General features: G+C 43.5%; 2 protein-coding genes across 4 annotated transcripts in view; one reads left to right on the top strand and one right to left on the bottom strand.

Annotated features, from left to right (window-relative positions):
* dnah1 (dynein, axonemal, heavy chain 1) overlaps positions 1 to 9,178 on the bottom strand; it is a 537,372-nt gene extending 528,194 nt beyond the window's left edge. The window contains exon 1 of the mRNA XM_080184401.1: positions 9,122 to 9,178. The gene's annotated coding sequence lies outside the window, so the exon portion shown is untranslated. The remainder of the gene's footprint in view (positions 1 to 9,121) is intronic.
* A 125-nt stretch (positions 9,179 to 9,303) lies between these two features.
* LOC145339843 (MAP kinase-activated protein kinase 2-like) overlaps positions 9,304 to 19,245 on the top strand; it is a 118,031-nt gene continuing 108,089 nt past the window's right edge. For 2 of the 3 annotated variants that reach the window (XM_080184384.1, XM_080184378.1), the window contains exon 1: positions 9,305 to 9,690. In XM_080184384.1, the coding sequence (XP_080040510.1) occupies positions 9,469 to 9,690 (222 nt within the window). In that variant the 5' untranslated portion in view covers positions 9,305 to 9,468. Of the gene's footprint in view, positions 9,691 to 19,245 lie in introns of all 3 variants that reach the window. The other variant, XM_080184392.1, reaches the window with a different exon arrangement.

Here is a 19,245-nt window from a genome sequence, read left to right as displayed (position 1 = left end):
AGTGTGTATATTTTAGCAGAGAGCCCATCTCCATATGTGGTGAGGGTTTTATTAAAAAATACTTTTTAATGTTTTGCCCTGTTAATAAACCATACACTGACACACTGGTTTTGGTGTGGAGATGCCGGCGTTGGACTGAGGTAAACACAGTTCGAAGGCAGACAACACCAGGTTAAAGCCCAACCGATTTATTTGATAGTAAACTCACAAGCTTTCGGGATTTACCTCTTCGTCAGGTGAACTCTTCATTTACCTGACAAAGAGGTAAACCTCGAAAGCTTGTGAGTTTACTATCAAATAAATCGGTTGGACTTAAACTGGTGTTGTCGGACTTCATACTGGTTTTGGAACAGACAAGTGTTATAAAATGAATGAATTGTCAATAATCACTTGAGCTGGCATAGAAAATAACGTCTGTCTCCTTCAAACCATTTTATAGTGCAATTTGGATTCGCTAATGTCTCCCCTCTGCCATTTGGCTATATCAAAAAGTAAAGAAGGAGGAACAGCACCTCATCTTTCAATTAGGCACTTTCACTTGACATTGAGTTCAATAATTTTATTCCATAAATCCTACAGTCCCATTTGGTTTCTTTTCTTACATTTGCAGTTTCTTTCTTTTATTTTTGCTTTGGGAACATGTTATGTTTGTTTTTATTTATTTTCTTGCCTTATCACCATTCCCGTTAGCCCAGTAAGATGAATGCTTCTGTCACTCAATCTCTCATGTCTTCCACTGTATCACAGACCTTCCTTTATCCTTGTCTTACACACCGCTTGCTGAAAAGCTATTATGTTTCTAACCTTTCCTAGATCTGATGAAAATAGTTGAAAAGGCTAATGAATGCTGGCCTTTATATCTAGAAGATCAGAATACTAGCGGGTAGAAGTCATACTAAAGCAATACAAAGATCTGGTTAAACCAGATGTGGAGTAATTTTGCCATTGCAGCTGGTCTCCTTACCCCCTACCCCTCCCCCCTACATCCCTCCCCCCCCCCCCACCCCGTACCCCTCAACCCCTCCCCCCTGCATCCTTCCATCCCAGGGCTAGGGAGGAGAACTGAAATCAACCCAGGTACCTTGCCCTGATCAACATCCAATGATTTCTTGGTTGACTGAGCTCACAGCTAAGCCCAATTTCAACAGCACCTGGGACATATTAGCAGATTTTTTTTAAGTGATGTTGACTGAGGGTAAACATTGGCCAAGACACCAGGTGAACTCCCCTGCTCATGCAATTTTTCATGTCCTCCTGAGGGGGCTTTGTGAACCACAATTTAATGCATCATCTGAAAAATGGCAAAGCGTGCAATGGTTATTGGTTCAGCGTCCTGGTACTAGAGTCTTGCTGGGGTTATGTGCTCAAGTTTCTGAAATGAAGCTTAAACCTGCAACCAGCTGATTCAGACTGCTATCATTCTATGAACTCAGATAAACTGGTTAAGTGCAAAATAATTGAACTCAACCAAGAACAAACATTTTGGAAATTTTTTTTGCATGAGAACTTTAAATAGTATCAGAAGGATAAACAGAGCCATTATGTTGCTTTCGGTTCCTGGTCAGTGTTATAACCAGCAGCCTAAAGTAAGCTGATGGTTTGCTCCGAGGTGGTCAACTCTGCGTGAAACATTGCCTGGAATGGCTCAGGGCCCCCACTCTGGCATGGCAGTTTCTGCTGCATTTGCTGCAGAGGAAGTCAACGCGTTGACTTCCTCTGGCTTTGCTGGCTTTTATTTTCTCTGGACCCTCTTCTTGGCTAGCTGAGCGCTTTGTTTCTGTTCACCATAAGAACATAAGAAGTAGGTGCAGGAGTAGGCCATCTAGCCCTTTGAGCCTGCCCTGCCATTCAATAAGATCATGGCTGATCTGAAATGGCTCAGTTCCACTTTCCTGCTTTCTCCCCATAACCCTTAATTCCCTTGCCTACCAAAAACCTATCTACCTGTGTCTTAAATATATTTAGCGAGGTAGCCTCCACCACTTCAGCGGACAGAGAATTCCAGAGATTCACCACCCTTTGAGTGAAGAAGTTCCTCCTCAACTCCGTTCTAAACTGCTCCCCCCTTATCCTGAGGCTGTGCCCTCTAGTCCTGTTGTCCTTTCTGAGCGGGAAGAATCTCTCTACCTCTACCCTATTCATTCCCTTCATAATCTTATACGTCTCTATAAGATCCACCCTCATCCTTCTAAACTCCAACGAGTACAGACCCAGTCTATTTAGTCTCTCTTCATAGTCCAACCCCCTCATCTCCAGTATCAGCCTAGTGAACCTCCTCTGCACTCCCTCCAAGGCCAAAATATCCTTGCACAAGTGCGGCGACCAAACTGCACACAGTACTCCAGCTGCGGCCTCACCAGTGCCCAGTACATTTGCAGCAAGACCTCCCTGCTTTTATATTCTATCCCCCTCGCTATAAAGGCCAGCATCCCATTTGCCTTCTTGATCACCTGCTGCACCTGCAGACTGGGTTTTTGCAACTCATGCACAAGGACGCCCAGGTCCCTCTGCACCATAGCATGCTGCAGCTTTTCGCCCTTTAAATAGTAATCCCTCCTACTATTATTTCTGCCAAAGTGGATAACCTCACACTTGCTAACATTGTACTCCATCTGCCAGGTCCTCACCTATCTAGATCCCTCTGCAGACTTTCCACACCCTCCGCACAATTTGCTTTTCCACTCATCTTTGTGTCATCAGCAAATTTCGACACCCTACACTCAGCCCCCTCCTCCAGATCATCTATATAAATGGTAAATAGCTGAGGCCCCAGCACTGATCCCTGTGGCACTCCACTCGTTACCAACCGCCAATCTGAATAGCACCCATTGATACCAACTCTCTGCCTCCTATCAGACAACCAATCCTCTATCCATGCTAACACCTTACCCCCAACTCCATGCCCTCTAACCTTCTGAAGCAACCTTTTGTGTGGCACCTTATCAACGCCTTTTGAAAATCGAGAAACACCACATCCACTGGTTCCCCTCTGTCTACCGCACTAGTCACGTCCTCATAGAATTCCAATAAATTTGTCAAACACAACTTCCCCTTAACTAATCTATGCTGCGTCTGCTCTATCAAACAATTCTTCTCTAGGTGCCTCGCTATTTCTTCTTTGATGACGGATTCAAGCATTTTTCCAACAACAGACGTTAAACTAACCGGCCTATAATTCCCTGCCTTTTGCCTGCTACCTTTTTTAAACAGCGGCGTAACATTAGCCGTTTTCCAATCTTCCGGCACTTCCCTGGAAAACAGCGCAGTTTGGTAAATAATCACTAAGGCATCTACTATCACCTCTGCCATTTCCTTCAGAACCCTGGGATGCATTCCATCCAGTCCTGGGGACTTGTCCACCATCAGTCCCGCTAGTCGATCAAGCACTACCTCTCTAGTGACAGTAATGGCATTCAGGCCCTCAACTCCTACCATCCTTCTATCTTTAACATCCGGCAAACTATTCGCGTCTTCCTCCGTGAAGACCGAGGCAAAAAACTTATTTAAGGCCTCAGCCATTTCTTCCTCTCCCACCACTAAATCCCCCCTCTCATCCTCTAAGGGTCCAACATTCACTCTAGCCAGCCTCCTTCTCTTTATATATTTGTAAAAACTCTTACTGTCCTTTTTCATATTTAGTGCTAGTTTAGCTTCATAGTCTATCCTTCCTTTCTTTATCAACTTCTTAGTCAATCTTTGTTGATTTTTAAACCTCTCCCAATCTTCTACTTGCCCACTACTTTTAGCCACTCTAAACGCATCAGCTTTTAATTTAATACTCTCCTTTATTTCCTTCGACAACCACGGCTGGTTATCCCTTCTCCTACATTCCTGCTTTACCATCGGAATATATTTCTGCTGAGCACCGAAAAAGATCTCCTTAAAGATCCTCCACTGTTCCTCAGCAGTCCTACTGACCAATCTGCGCGCCCAATCTACATTTGCCAATTCCTCTCTCATCCGATTGTACTCCCCTCTGTTCAAACAGAGGGCACAGGTCCGGGACCCTACTTTCTCATCCTCCATCTGCATCAAAAACTCAACCATACAATGATCGCTTATCCCAAGAGGATCCCTCACAACAAGGTCCCTAATTCTACCTGCCTCGTCACACAACACCAGATCTAAGATAGCTCGCTCCCTCGTCGGTTCCGTCACACACTGTTCAAGGAAACTATCCTGGCAGCATTCCAAGAACTCTTCCTCAAGCCCACCGCGTCCAACATGGGTCAACCAATCAATATGTAGATTGAAATCCCCCATAATTATCACCGTTCCATTTCTGCATGCATCATTTATTTGCTTGTTTATAGCCCGCCCCACCTCCAAGTTATTATTTGGGGGCCTATAGACCACACCCACCAGCATCTTCCTCTCCTTGCTGTTCCTTATCTCCACCCACAACGATTCCACGTTCTGCTCTTTGGAGCCTATATCTTCCCTTACTACCGCCCTGATATTATCCTTAATCAGCAGAGCTACCCCTCCCCCTTTTTCCTCCCATCTATCCTTCCTAAACACTTGATACCCCTGGACATTCAGTTCCCAGTCCCTGTCACCCTGCAACCACGTTTCCGTAATGGCCACCAGATCATATCCATTTGTGCTGATCTGCGCCACCAGCTCATTCACTTTGTTCCGAATGCTTCGTGCATTCAGATAAAGTGTCTTTATCCCAGCTTTTATCTGGACCCTATTTGAAGGAACGCCACCAACCTTTCTCATGCCCCCTACTCCCTTTATTATTGGGACATCCTCAACATTTTCCCGTGCCCGTACCCTCTCTTTTACTTTAGACATTGTAATTTCTCCCACCCCTGCACCCTCCCCTCCTCTAATTAGTTTAAAGCCCTATCTACAGTCCTAGTTATACGGTTTGCCAGGACTCTGGTCCCAGCACGGTTCAGACCAAGACCATCCCACCTGAACAGGTCCCACCTGCCCCAATACTGGTGCCAATGCCCCATAAATTCAAACCCATTCCTCCCACACCAATCCCTGAGCCACCCATTCATCTCTTTAATCCTATTTACCCCATGCCCATCTGCACGCGGTTCAGGTAGTAATCCAGAGATAACCACCTTGTCGGTTCTGCTTTTTAATTCCATTCCCAGCTTTTCATACTCCCTCTGCAGATCCTTAGTTCCCATTTTGCCTATGTCGTTGGCACCCACTTGTACCACAACGACTGGATTCTCACCCTCCCACTCCAGGTTCCTCTGCAGCCCAGATGTGACATCCTGGACCCGAGCACCAGGCAGACAACACACCCTTCTGTATTCTTTATCATTGTGACAAAAGACAGTATCTATACCCCTAACTACACTATCCCCAATTACCACTACATTCCTCTTTACTTCTTCCTGTTTGTCCTGTGTCTGCATCATTGTACCATGGGCAGTTTGCTCATCAACCTTACAGCCCTCGTTCTTGTCCACACTGGCAGCAAGAACCTCAAACCTGTTGTGCACATTGAGAGGCTGAGGCCTTTGGGTCCCCCCCTCCTTCCTCCCCACTCCCTCCTCCTTCCTCTCACCCTTCCTCCCCACTCCCCCCTCCTTCCTCTCACCCTTCCTCCCCACTCCCCCCTCCTTCCTCTCACCCTTCCTCCCCACTCCCCCTTCTTTCCTCTCACCCTTCCTCCCTCCAGCAGCACCCTCTTGTTCCTGACCCTTAGAGTTAGCCAGTCTAGGGGGTGTGGATCTCTCTTGCACCCCATTATCCAGGTTACACTCCCTCTCCCTGATTTGTCTCAGTGTCTGAAGCTCAGAATTCAGCTCATCTACTTTGAGCTGGAGCTCTTCAAGCAACCAGTACTTACTGCAGACATGGTCACTGGGAAGGACCTTGGGGTCCACCAGCTCCCACATCATACAGAAACAGCACATCACATGCCCCTCCATCACAGTCTCTTAGTGATTACTAAACACAGTTAAGAATTTAAACTTACCTGGCCCTTTTCTTCCAAGCCCTTTGATCCAAAGCCCTTACTGCTCACTCTGCTTCCCTCTCACTCCGCTGCCCACTCCCGACGCTGCCCGCTGTCTACAGCAAGCCTCCTTTTAAACTTTGCGCGGTTAAAAAAAAGCCTCTTCCAATGCCCTCCCATATGGGGCCTCCAAAGGTCACAGCAATCAGCGACTGCCCCCCCCATTGTCAAAGTTAATGTACGCCATCTTCATATCTCACTTTCAGATAGGCTTGCAGTGGAGATAGTCCAGGAGGTTGTAACCCAAAGGCCAAAGAAATTCTTTGGGCATATGGCAATCATTCATCTGATGGCTGTGGCCAAGTCAGTGCAGATGAATGTATGGTGATGGAATTAGCACACTCCAGGACCTTTGAGTTGGTAACCTTGTCCTGCCGAGAGATGCTGAGGATATGTCTGAGCCAACCAAGGTAAGAACTGTTCAACCCTTTTCTTGTCTATAATATGTTGTCCAGTTCTCACTAGAGAATGCACTGAGAACACAGGTTTGGTAGACTCACAGTTTGGTGTTCTTAGCCAAGTTGTTGTTGTTCCACACTTTCTTACTCAGCTTGGACATAACAGCTGCAGCTTTTGTAATTTGTGTGTTGATTTCAACATCAAATGGCAGATTGCTGATGATTGTGGAGTCTAGATATGTGAAACTGTCAACAATCTCCAATATTGCATTGTCAGTGCTGACAGATGGCAGTGTGGCCACATTCTGGACCATAACATCTGTCTTCCCTATACTGAGGTGAAACAAAAACCTTTACAGACGTAAGAGAGTCTGTCCATTTGAAGATGGAATATTAGTGTGGCATCATCAGGATAGAGCAATTTTCTGATGAGGATGGCACAACTTTGGCTTGGATCCCAGGTGAGCAAGGCTGAGCAGCTTTCTGTCAGTTCTGTTATATAAGTAGATACTCATTGCAGGTGACCTGAGGGCATATCTCAGAAGCAAAGAGAACATGCCAAAGAGTGTGGGGTTCAGCACACAACCCTGTTCGACCCCACTGTGGATTTCAAAGGATTCCAATGTGGTCAGTGCTTTTACCCATCATGTTGTCATGGAAAGAGGAGGCCACACTGAGCAGCTTCAGCGCACAGCCATTTTCTTCTCTGCCTCTGTTCATATATTTGAATGCCCTGACGAGATTGATGAGGCAGTATATTTTGTGATGAATAACTCATCTCCTGACTCCTCAAAGCCTGTCCATCATCTATAAGGCACATGTCAAGAGTGTGATGGAATACTCTCCATTTGCGCGGATGAGTGCAGCTCCAAAAACACTCAAGAAACTTGACACCATCCGGAACAAAGCAACCCACTTGATTAGCACCCCTTGCACATTCAATCCTTCCACAACTGATGCACAGTGGCAGCAATATGAACCATCTACACTGAGCCCTGCTCCAACTAGCCATGGCTCCTTCGACAGCACCTTCTCAACTTGCGACCTCTATCAACTAAAAAAACAAGGACAGTTGGTGGTTTGGAGCACCTGCATGTTCTCCTCCAAGTAACACATCATCCTGAATCAAAAATATATCATTCTTCCTTCACTGCAGCTGGGTGAAAATTCTGCAGCTCTCTCCTTAACAAGACTACACTACATGACCAAGTGATTCAAGGTGGCACCTCACCTTTCTAACGTATCTTTCTGCCTCTGAAACATCAGTGTCTCTGCTTCCTCTTGCCCCCACTGCTGCTGAAAACTTTATTCAGGCATTTGTCACCTCCACATTCAGCATTTGAGGAGTTATTTTTTAAAAGCATCTTGAATTCATTCTTCACCATTTGCAACTGTTCCAAATTTCTGCAAATTACATTTTATCCTGCAAAAGATTGTAACATCTTAATGTTTCTATCATCAATCAGCTAATCCTGACAATTAGTTTTCCAGTTATACATTCATTGTATCCCCCACTCTACATCTTCACATACACTGGCTGAACCTTCATCCATCTTGTCCCTACTTGTTGGACGATTCCTATTCCTCCTATACCTCTCTGCCCTGCTTTTTAAAACGTTACTAGCTTGCATTCAGCCACCATCCAACCCTTGTACTTTACTACTCCTTTCCCTCTCTTTAAAAGCCTCTTTAAAACCTTCCCTCTTTAATTTTGCCTTTCTAAACCTTTCTTTAGCTAGGCTCAGTGTACAGTTGCATAGTTATTTAAGAAACACCTAAAGCTGGATTGTCGAACATAATAAATCTCATGCACTGTTCGGCATTACTACATGTGTAATATTCCACAAAACAGAATCCACATGAAGTTTTCTTGATTTTATCCAAACCCATTATGATTCGCTTAATATCGCCGCTTTTTGAGAAGAGTTCATAGTAAATACTGAGCTGAGGGGTATCACCTTCCTTCCTTTTGTCCCTTCACTATCTTTTATTTAGGATGCGGATCCTTTCTCAAAGTTATTTCCATATACAATCCTCAATCACATGATTGATATTGTCCTCATATGTACAGATTATCAGCTAGTTCCCAGGCCAACATTTATTATTCAACCTACACTGGATTAGCTGGTCATTTATCACGTTGGTGTCATGTGACCTTGCTGTGCAACAATAAATTAGTTGCCATGTTTCCCCATATTATAACAATGACAATTTTAAAGTATGTTATTGGGATTTGATTTGGGATGTACTAACATCTCAACGGCGCTAAGAAATACACCTGCGTTTGCTTCTGTGTTTTTCATTTGTGAAGCGCCTTAACATATTCTTATTATGCGAAAGACTAATACAAGTGTCATTTGGGTTCTTCCTGTGGCCTAGTGGTATAGGTCACTCAACTGGTCAATCACAAACCTTGAGCAATGTTCTGGGGTTCCAGGTTGAATCCCAGCACGGTAGATAATTACATGCGAATTCCAATAAAAGTGTGTTCATAGTGACAGAGTGCTACTCCTATAGAAACCAATGCTAGCTGTATTCCGCTAAAGTCAGTGAATCTCACAGCGATTTAGCTTTACTACCGCAGGATTCTCTTTTACAACTAAACACACAAAAAAAGTTTAACAGATACTTAAATTTCCAGAGTGATGCTGTTTGGGTTGTTCGTGTCCAAGGGGAACTTGCAAGCTAGGAAATAGGGGAAAGGAGTGCAAGGGGGGATTGAGCAGAGAGTTACCAGTGTGGATTTCACCTCTGACTGAATTTTGTCTGTCGCCTGGAGCTGGGCTCCCCCCACCCCTCCCCCGCTCCTTTCACATCTCCCAGTTGCTTATGAAGAAAATGACCTTGCCCTAAGCTACCAGAACTGACGTGTTCAGGAAATCAGCTGATGGTGGAGTCCGGAGGCTGCGCTAAAAGCGGCAGCACCAGCCCCCCCAGTGGATACCGGACACTGCTTCTCTCCACAGGCTCCCTTCCTTTACCCTGCTCCTCTCCCCAGGCTCGCTCCATGTTCCCCCGCTGCTTGAACAGTCTGTGCCCCGCTCGGTTCCCCTGAAGCCCCCCCACCCGTCCCCTCTCGCCATGCTTCACAACGGCAACGACTCTGCCCCCTTATCGCCCGCCAAGTTGAGCAAAGCAGCGGGAGCCGGGGGAGCCCCCAGCCTCCTGCAGCCCCGGCCTGAGATCAGGAAGAATGCCATCACTGATGATTACCGAGTTTCCACTAACGTCCTGGGACTGGGAGTCAACGGCAAAGTACTGGAATGTTTCCACAAGAAAACAGGAGAGAAGTGCGCCCTGAAGGTACAGCTCAATGTGTGTGTCTGTGCGCTTCTGTCTGTATGTGTTCCTGGAGAAAACATGTGGACAGTGGGCACTGTTCACAGATTCTCTTCAGAAAAGTTTTAAGGAACCATGATATTTTAAAAAATTAAGCACTACGGTTAAAACGACCCCTACTAGATGGGGGCTTGTTTCATAAGAGACTTGCAAAAAAATTAAGAAACGTTTACACAACCTGTGTGCACAAGAAGGACTGTTTGGGTAGAATTCATTTACGCCAGCACTTCTTCCTAAGTGTTAAAATTCCGACCAGAAGTGCGACTTCTTGTATCTGGATGGTTCTGTGGTCTGGAGGGACGCTGACATAATTCTTTCTCCGTTTACCTTTGCAAAGTGAATACGCTGCTTGGAGAATGAAGCTTGCCCGCTGTTCGTTGAGGTGCAAGTCGCTAAAATTCACCTAAGGCTGCTTTCCATATGATCGACTGGCATATATGCCGAGGACTGGAATATAAAAGGACATCTTGCTACATCTGTACCAGTGCTGGTCAATACAACAGTTACTAGCCACATGTGCCTATTTGGAACTAAGATGTGGCTAATTGAATTTCTGATATAGACAAACGAGTAATGGGCAATATGATTAGGGATGTGACTTCAGTATTTGTATTTGGCATGGCTACGTATGTGAACTTTAATATTTTCTGCATTTGTTAGTAAGGTGGTAGAAGGAAGTGCATGGAAGTGTTTTCAATGATGGCTGTGGTTGTTCAGTAAATATACACAAGGTATGTTTATCAGTATGGTATGCATCTTTGTAAGCCTGTTTTCTACTAAAGTTGGGGCTTGTGGGTGAAAAATATTGCTGAAGTTGCTCCTGTGGCTAGTCAACAATTTCAGTTGGATAACACCAACCTGGTTTGATCACATCTAGAGTATGGTATACAGTTCTAGGTACTGCACTTTGGACAAGAATGTTGCACTTGGATTGGTAGTGCAGTCTCACCAGAGTGACAAACAGTTATATCATAACACTTAGTTTGTATAATGTCTCTTTTGCCTGTGAAGTCAAGTCGTTGTCCACAGCTCTTACACATCTTTTTCTCGATTTAGTGTGCATCTTTTTATTGTTGTTTCACATGACTTAACTGAGATCTAGTTGTTTGGGTGGTCAGCATCTTTATCTGTCTATTTGTGGTTCTATGTACTCTGTCATTGTCTACAATGATCTTGTGAGCTTATCCTTCCCAATTAAACCTTCTTGCACTTCAGAGTATGGAGAGCGAAAGATCCTATGTATGCTTAGCTTTGTTTGCTTCAGTGTATGCAAAGACTTCATCCATGCAAATACTTCATTTTAAGATATATTTTCCGATGCAGTTACACTTAAATGCTAGACTGTAGGGGTTAACTAACACTTGACTCCATTTTAAAATTCAGATGGCCTGTTGAGTTAGCTGAAAATTGACTGAATTCCCAAAGAATACGCAGTAGGCAAACAAGTTCTGATAACAACAGCTGCAAAACCTGTTTTTGCTAGACAGAGACAGACTTCGAATGAAACAACAATTAAAATATAGTTTGGAACTGTTGTGTTCAGTTTTCAGTTTGTTTTCAAGATCCTTTTCAAGCTCAGTTCAGTTCTCAGATTTCGCTCAACTCAGTACATGTGTTTTGTACAGGGGCTGTGAGTAAAAGTCAGTTTCCAACTTTTCTCTTTTGTTTTACTTCTGTAATGATAATTTTGAGTTTTGTTCAATAAAAGAAATTGATCGTAGCAAGTACTGTCCCTTTATCTATTTAAACGAATGAAAGGACCCAACACCGAGTCCCAGATGAGTTTCTCTGTCAGCCTTTCATCTGTTTCCTTGAATTTACATTTTTTGGCTGCATCTTTCAATCTTGTTATGAAGTTGTCAACAGGGTCACCTGATTCTCACCGCAAGCCTTGAAATTCATATTGGTACTTATGATGATTTGATTTTGGCTGGAGGTATGTGCTGAATTTTTCAAAAAATTGTCTGGATCTTTTGCTGTGTTTTTATTCAACATGTGGATGTGCCAGCGTTGGACTGGGGTAAACACAGTAAAAAGTCTGACAACACCAGGTTTAAATCCAACCGATTTATTTGATAGTACACTCACTAGCTTTCGGGTTAGTCCCTTCATCAGGTGAATGGAGAGTTCTGGCCTCAGACAGAGCATATAAAGCACAGACAGTTTACAGATTATTGATTAGAATGCAAATCTTTACACCTAACCTGCTGTTCAAGTCTTAAAGTGGCCGACAATGTGAGTGGAAGGAGCGCTGATCACAGGTTAAAGAGATGTGTATTGTCTCCAGACAGTACAGTAAGTGAGATTTTGCAAACCCAGGCAAGTCACAGGGGTTACAGAGAGTGCGACATGAACCCAAGATCCTTGTTGAGACCATCCTCGTGTGCGGAACTTGGCTATCAGTCTCTGCTCAGCGACTCTGCGCTGTCGTGTGTTGTGAAGGCCGCCTTGGAGAATGCTTACCCGAAGGTCAGAGGCTGAATGCCCGTGACCACTGACGTGTTCGCCAACAGGAAGGGAACAGTCTTGCCTGGTGATTGTCGAGCGATGTTCATTCATCCGTTGTCGTAGCGTCTGCATGGTCTCCCCGATGTACCATGCTTCGGGACATCCTTTCTTGCAACGTATCAGGTAGACAACGTTGGCCGAGTTGCAAGAGTATTTACTGTGTACCTGGTGGATGGTATTCTCACGTGTGATGATGTCATCCGTGTCGATGATCTGGCATGTCTTGCAGAGGTTGCTGCGGCAGGGTTGTGTGGTATTGTGGTCACTGTTCTCCTGAAGGCTGGGTGGTTTGCTGCGAACAATGGTCTGTTTGTGATTGAGTGGTTGTCTCGCCAGGGCCATCCCCACACCCCCACTTCTTTCTTTCAGACAACTTCCCAAATGCCTCTACATCTGTCTTCCAATGCACTGTCTGGAGCTGTGGCTGGAATGTTTTGGAAGTTTTGGCTGGCACAGTGGCTTAATTTACCTCTTTTCAACAACCACCCTCTCAGAAGTAAACCCTCAATTATGTCAAAATGCCAAGGAACCTTGCCCACAATATGTTAACACCTCCAACTTTTGAATTTGGGTGCGCTAGATACATCCATGGATAGCTAGCAAGAACTTCCTGCGATCTGCCTTCAGAATACTTTTGTGGCCTGTGTTGTCAGCAGATTATTTGACAAAGAGAAGGAGGACAATTGAGCTAAACCTGTTCTCATTTGAATGTCCTTGTGTACAAATGCATCCATCAAGGATTTATGGATTATTAGTCAGGAGCAAGGGTCCCAGCTGTTTCTTTCCCCCCCCCATAAGACATGACATTAAGGCCACTTCTAATGCTCCTGCCCGTCTTCTCAACTAAGATAGCTATCTGTACAATCCAGAGAACAAATCTGGGAACCTCTTGACTAGGATAGTTTAGGAAGTCAGTCATTTTAAGGGAGCTCAGTCAGTATTTAACCATATGGATTTATTGTCTGCACTTGGCATGATTATGACAGCAAGTGAGGTTTGTGTTTGAATATTCGTTCAGGTCTGCATGTTTGTCGCATGTAATTGAGACATTTCTAATCTGGGATTTGAAGAATGGAACCTCCGCTTGCTGACATAAATTGATTGGCTTGTTTTCAATTTCCCCCTCCCCCATTGTATTAGCATACTGTTGGTGTTCAGTTTTGTTCCATTGAGGTGAATGGCACAGCTGATGTGTCTGAACACAAATAATATGCTGTTTATTTGCTTGTTTTAATATTTAGCAGTGTTTCACTTCTGGCCATCAATAGCATTCCCCAGGTTGTGTTAATAATTGAAGTTAAAAGCAGAATTTTCACTACTTTTTTGAATTCCTTTGTCCCTATGATCAATGGGAAAAAAATATAAAAGTAAAATTATATGTGCCATCCTAAATTGGGGCTCACTTTTGAAAAGAGCTTTTTGAGCTATACAGCACAAGAGATCTGTCACTGACACTGGCAACAGTTTAAAGGGAAAGATCTTGCTGTGAGCAATTAACCAGTGGAAATCTGTCATTCCTGATAAAAGTTAAAACTTCCTTTTTTCTGTTATTTTACTTGCAGTTAGTCAGTTTCCTGAGAACCAGCAGCTAACTTCTCTTTCACTGTGAAGGGATATTTTGTAACATAAAATCATTCCAAAGGAGAGCTGTTATCAGTTCTGATTGGAGTTTAAATTCCTACCTGCCTTCATTTTGTTATGTTCCTGAGATTCTTCTGTGTTCAGATGGTGTGTTGTGAGTACAGATCAGAGCCCCCATGCTGGCAGAAGGGAAAATTGTTTCAGGAGCCCACAGAGCTGATCTCATCCACCTCCTGGAATCCATCTTAATTACGTTAATAGTGACATGAGCTGTATGCCTGTCCCAACATTATACACAGAGAATGTTTGAGCTGGATTTGGCAGTAAGAGAGAAGAGGGGGTTATGGGGGTAAAAGTGAGGGATTTCTGATGACTTACTATGTTACTTCCCTATTAGTTACATTGACTATCAAGTGAAAATGACAAGTTTCCCTCCCACCCCCCCCAAAAAAAAGAAATCTGACTGGGTAGGTGAAGGAATGATGGGCTCACTATCCTGGGAATTATGAGTTTCTGTTGTGATTTCCTTGAAGACCGTCTTTGCTGTGACCCTGACTGACACGGCACTGCACTGTGCTCCTCTGTGTACTGTAATGCATTGATGTAGAGATAGTAAAAAGTCTGACAACACCAGGTTTTAGTCCAACCGATTTATTTGATAGTAAACTCACTAGCTTTCGAGGGGATTCCCTCTTCTTCAGGTGAATGGAGAATTCTGGCCTCAGACAGAGCATATAAAGCACAGATAGTTTACAGATTACTGATTAGAATGCGAATCTTTACACCTAACCTGCTGTTCAAGTCCTAAAGTGGCTGACAATGTGTGTGGAAGGAGCACTGATCACAGGTTAAAGAGATGTGTATTGTCTCCAGACAGTACAGTAAGTGAGGTTTACATCTTGATGTAGAGATGCCAGCATTGGACTGGGGTAAACATAGTAAGAAGTCTCACAACACCAGGTTAAAGTCCAACCAGTTTATTTGATAGTAATCCCACAAGCTTTTGGAAATGGTGTTCCTTCGTCAGGTGTGTGAAAGGTTCTGATCAGAGAAGAGCATATAAAGACATACACAGTTTACAGAATACGGTCTCTGATCTTCGGGTAGGCGTTCTCCCAGGCGGCCTTCATGACACACAACAGCGCAGAGTCGCTGAGCAGAGACTGATATCCAAGTTCCGCACACATGAGGACGGTCTCAGCCGGGATCTGGGGTTCATGTCACACTATCTGTAACCCCCATGACTTGCCTGGGCTTGTAAAATCTCACTTACTATCCTGTCTGGAGACAATACACATCTCTTTAACCTATGCTAATGCTGTCTCCACTCACATTTTCTGCGTCTTTAAGACTTGAATAGCAGGTTAGCTGCAAAGACTTGCATTCTAATCAGTATTCTGTAAACTGTGTGTGACTTTATATGCCCTTCTCTGATCAGAACCTTCCGCGTACCTGATGAAGGAACACCATTTCTGAAAGCTTGTGGGATTACTATCAAATAAACTGGTTGGACTTTAACCTGCTGTTGTGAGACTTCTTACTGTAATGCATTAACAGAGTGAGAGTGTCTGCTATGTCAGTTTCGAGGTTTACCACATTCAGCAGCTGGCTGAGATATTTTAAGATCTGACAAGCGCATCCACATGACAGATTGGGTTGAGTGTGTGAGAAATAGCCCTGAGTGAGAATTTGAGAGGTAGCCATCATTCGAGGGTTGAGAATTAATGGTTTGTCCAAAGCTGCAGTTATGTTTTTATATTGAAACAAAGCTGTTTTGTGCATTTGTTGGCACACTGGTTTGAAATTTGTCTTTCTAATGTGAGAAAACAGGATCTCACATTCATGTTCCCATAATATTAAAAATGAGTCCTCTCCATCACTAACCATTTCCCCCGACTCCTCCGCGCTGCATACCCCCCCGCAACTGGGGGCAAAGCTTTGTGTCCTGGTTAAGCAATGCATTGGATGAGATTTGCTGCCCCTGTTTTCGGCATGCTGAAATGGTGGAACACAAAATCCTGTGAGAGTCTCAAAACAGCTTGCACACTGGCAGGATTTCCTCGCTAGATTGTTCCCCTGCCACCAGTGACGTAATGGGCTTCCCAGTATGCATTGTTGGAAACCCCCTTACCATACATTTTAATATCATTAGCAGATTTGCTGGCTGTATTTTCCACCACTTTTCTCACCTGAGACAACACTAAGAAAAAGAACTGAAAAATTCCACCCATTGACTTTAAAATTCTCATCCTTGTTTTCTGAGGCCTCTGCCCTCCCTATCTCTGTAATCTCTTTCAGAGCCACAGCAATCTGGACTCCCCTAAATCTGACTTCTCAAACATCCCCAAATTTAATCGCAACGTCATTGTGGCTGTGTCGCAACTGTCTAAACCTCTCTAACCCTCTCATTTTTATGACTATTTAAAACCCAGCTCTTTGACTAAATATCTCCTAATGTGGCTCAGTGTCAAAATTTTGTTTTCTGACACAGTTCTGTTAAAGCCACTAAAACTTATGTTGGGTCATATTGTTATTGTGTCCAAGCTCATGTTTGGCTTCTGTAATACCAACTGCAGTATAACCCTGATTCCTCACTTCACAGACCTAAGTCAAGGTGTAATTGATATGATCTTTCAGCAGATCATCATTCGCTCTCAGACTATCTTGTGTCCTACTGAAAGTCATAGCATACATTTCCAGTGAATTAGCAAAAATGTACGTGTTTTTCTGTTTTAATAGCATGATATATTTGACATAATTTGCAAGAGTGACTTGCTTGTGGGAAAATCTCAATGCATCTCTATAACTTCCCTGAGTGGGGAAATGCTCAGATGACCTGTTTCCAGGACTGTCACTTGGGTTGTTCCTATGAGATGCTTGCTTTTTCTCTCTAACTGCACCCTCTCTCCACTCCTCCTTGCTGAATGGGTTATGTAGCTGACAGTAGCATGTGGGACTGTAGTCAATTTGGTTCTATTGGAATCCAAAAAGCAGTAAGTATTTTGGTGTGAGAGGATTGATTGCCGAGATTTTTTTTGGAAGATGGATGTCTAATGTTAATTGTATGCAGGTGATGCCCTCCTCTGGTGTCGGGCATAAGTTTGTCCTGCACAGTGAAGCTGGTTTAGAGTGAAATATGTTTTGCAGTGGTTGGTTCTGCTGATGTGGGTCAGGGGTTAGGTAGAGGATGGTGACAAATTTCTGAGTGCAGCTAAATTTGAGGATATTGCATAAGCCTTCACAGTTGATAGAGTCAGAGACTGTCACAAGGGCAGTTGATGTTACAATATATATTAGTTCCTTCAATGTTATGAAGGAAATATTGGTTATGATAACATCCTCATTTACTAATTAGAGAGGATTGACTCAGTTATATATAAAAGTGTTACTTGTTTAGGTTTATGATGACAGCACATTAAGATCAGTAAAGAGAGCTGTAATTCCCTGTAAAATAGTTGGAATTATGTTGTCTCTTTTTGAGAGAGATGCTGTGAATAAACCCAAGAAAATGGCAAAAATTAAATTTGACATGGAGTATGATAAGGCAATTATTTTTTGGAAAGTCAGTTCGTCTGCTGATCACAGGTTAAAGAGATGTGTATTGTCTCCAGACAGTACAGTAAGTGAGGTTTTGCAAACCCAGGCAAGTCACGGGAGTTACAGATAGTGCGACATGAACCCATATACACATCTCTTTAACCTGTGATCAGTGCTCCTTCCACTCACATTGTCAGCCACTTTAAGACTTGAATAGCAGGTTACGTGTAAAGATTCGCATTCTAATCAGTAATCTGTAAACTGTCTGTGCTTTATATGCTCTGTCTGAGGCCAGAACTCTCCATTCACCTGACAGAGTTTAACCTTGAAAGCTTGTGAGTTTACTATCAAATAAATCGGTTGGACTTAAACCTGGTGTTGTCAGACTTCTTACTCTAGAAGTATGGGACAGAAACACAAATGTTTTTGTTCTACATTTTGTGGAACTGGCAACCATTGTATAATATAATACATGGCAGTAGAGAATATAAAGTGACTAGATTTGGCTAGAAGTGGCTAGAAAATTTCTGATTGATAATGGAGAGGAAATGCCAGTGATGACTTCAGAGACATATGAAATATAAACATCATGATCATGAATACTGCAGTTGAAAGTCCTTTTAACAGTAGGCAGGAAAGTGACTGGTAAATTTTAAATATTGGTTGAAAGTTCAGGTTGATGACCAAGAGATGAGATCCATGGACTGAATGGCGAGAAAGCATACTGCAAGTACTGATGGTGAGTCCAAAAGTGACTGTTATTAGAAAAGGAATCACATACAGTAGAAAGAGCCTTCAATAGTGCCAAAGGGTGATCTCACTCTAACAGTCTTGACAGACATAAAAATAGAAGTAGAGGCCGTAGCTTGAATAGTTTCAACAATGAAATCACGACTATAGAACAATTTCAGAGCCAGAACTAGAAGCAGAGGTCCTCATGATCATGAAGTATTGGAAGCTACCAATAAATTTAAGCATAAATTAATAAGAGAAGCAAACCTAGTTGGAGAGTGTTTGGAATTTATTCTGAGATATCAGATGACGGACAATTAGTTTTGTTACATGGATGGATCTGTACCAAAAAAATCTTTTGAGATAGGACATGTAAAGATAAAGCAAGCTACTTGCCAGGGATTTTGAAGGGCAACTGCCTAATACAGATGTTAGATTGGACTCTCCCACAGCTGGAAAAGTAATCTTAAAAATCATTTTAGTCCTTCTGGCCATCTTCATGGGAGCATAGGTCAATCGATATAAAAGTCACATTTCTGCAGAGACAAGTGTTTCTGAAACCACTCTGAGCGGTAGATCAGAAGGAAAGCTACTTATATTTTTCACCCATCAGAGTCATGCACTTGGCAGGCCTGGAAGTGGATGTGAAACATGCCTACAGCCACAACCAGCCCGTAGAACATGATTTTGGGCTGGCTGGCCCATTAATGGACAGTGAGTGTGGAATGTGAGCTGGGAAAGGTTCTGCATGGCAAGGTGGGCAGAAGGGGACAGGAGCCATGAAAAGGGAGGGTGTGGGCTGGCACTTCTAATGGGCTCCTTCCAAGCGACAGCTGTCGGGAACTGCAGACCTGTGTGAAATAAATTCAGATGAAAAACCAGTGCAAACAATGTCTATGCAGCACATTCAAACACAAATCTCAGTTCCCAGACACATTCTCAAATTTTACTTCAACCTGACATTTCATCCCACCTTAGATTGAGCTTGCAGCTAAAATATAAAGGCCATCTGGCCAATCGAGCTGCCCAGCAACTACAAAATTAGACGGGCCACGTAAAGCTTCTATCAGTTGACCCCTTAATGGGCTATATTGTCTGCTTGATTGTCAATGAGTGTGCTTCCACTTTCTCGTGCACCTGCTGACCAAAATCTTGTGCAAG

The sequence above is a fragment of the Carcharhinus amblyrhynchos genome, chromosome 3 (genome assembly GCF_965287045.1).
Source record: "Carcharhinus amblyrhynchos chromosome 3, sCarAmb.v2.hapA, whole genome shotgun sequence".
In the NCBI taxonomy this organism is placed as follows: Eukaryota; Metazoa; Chordata; class Chondrichthyes; order Carcharhiniformes; family Carcharhinidae; genus Carcharhinus; species Carcharhinus amblyrhynchos.
This window is presented reverse-complemented; position numbering and strand designations above follow the sequence as displayed.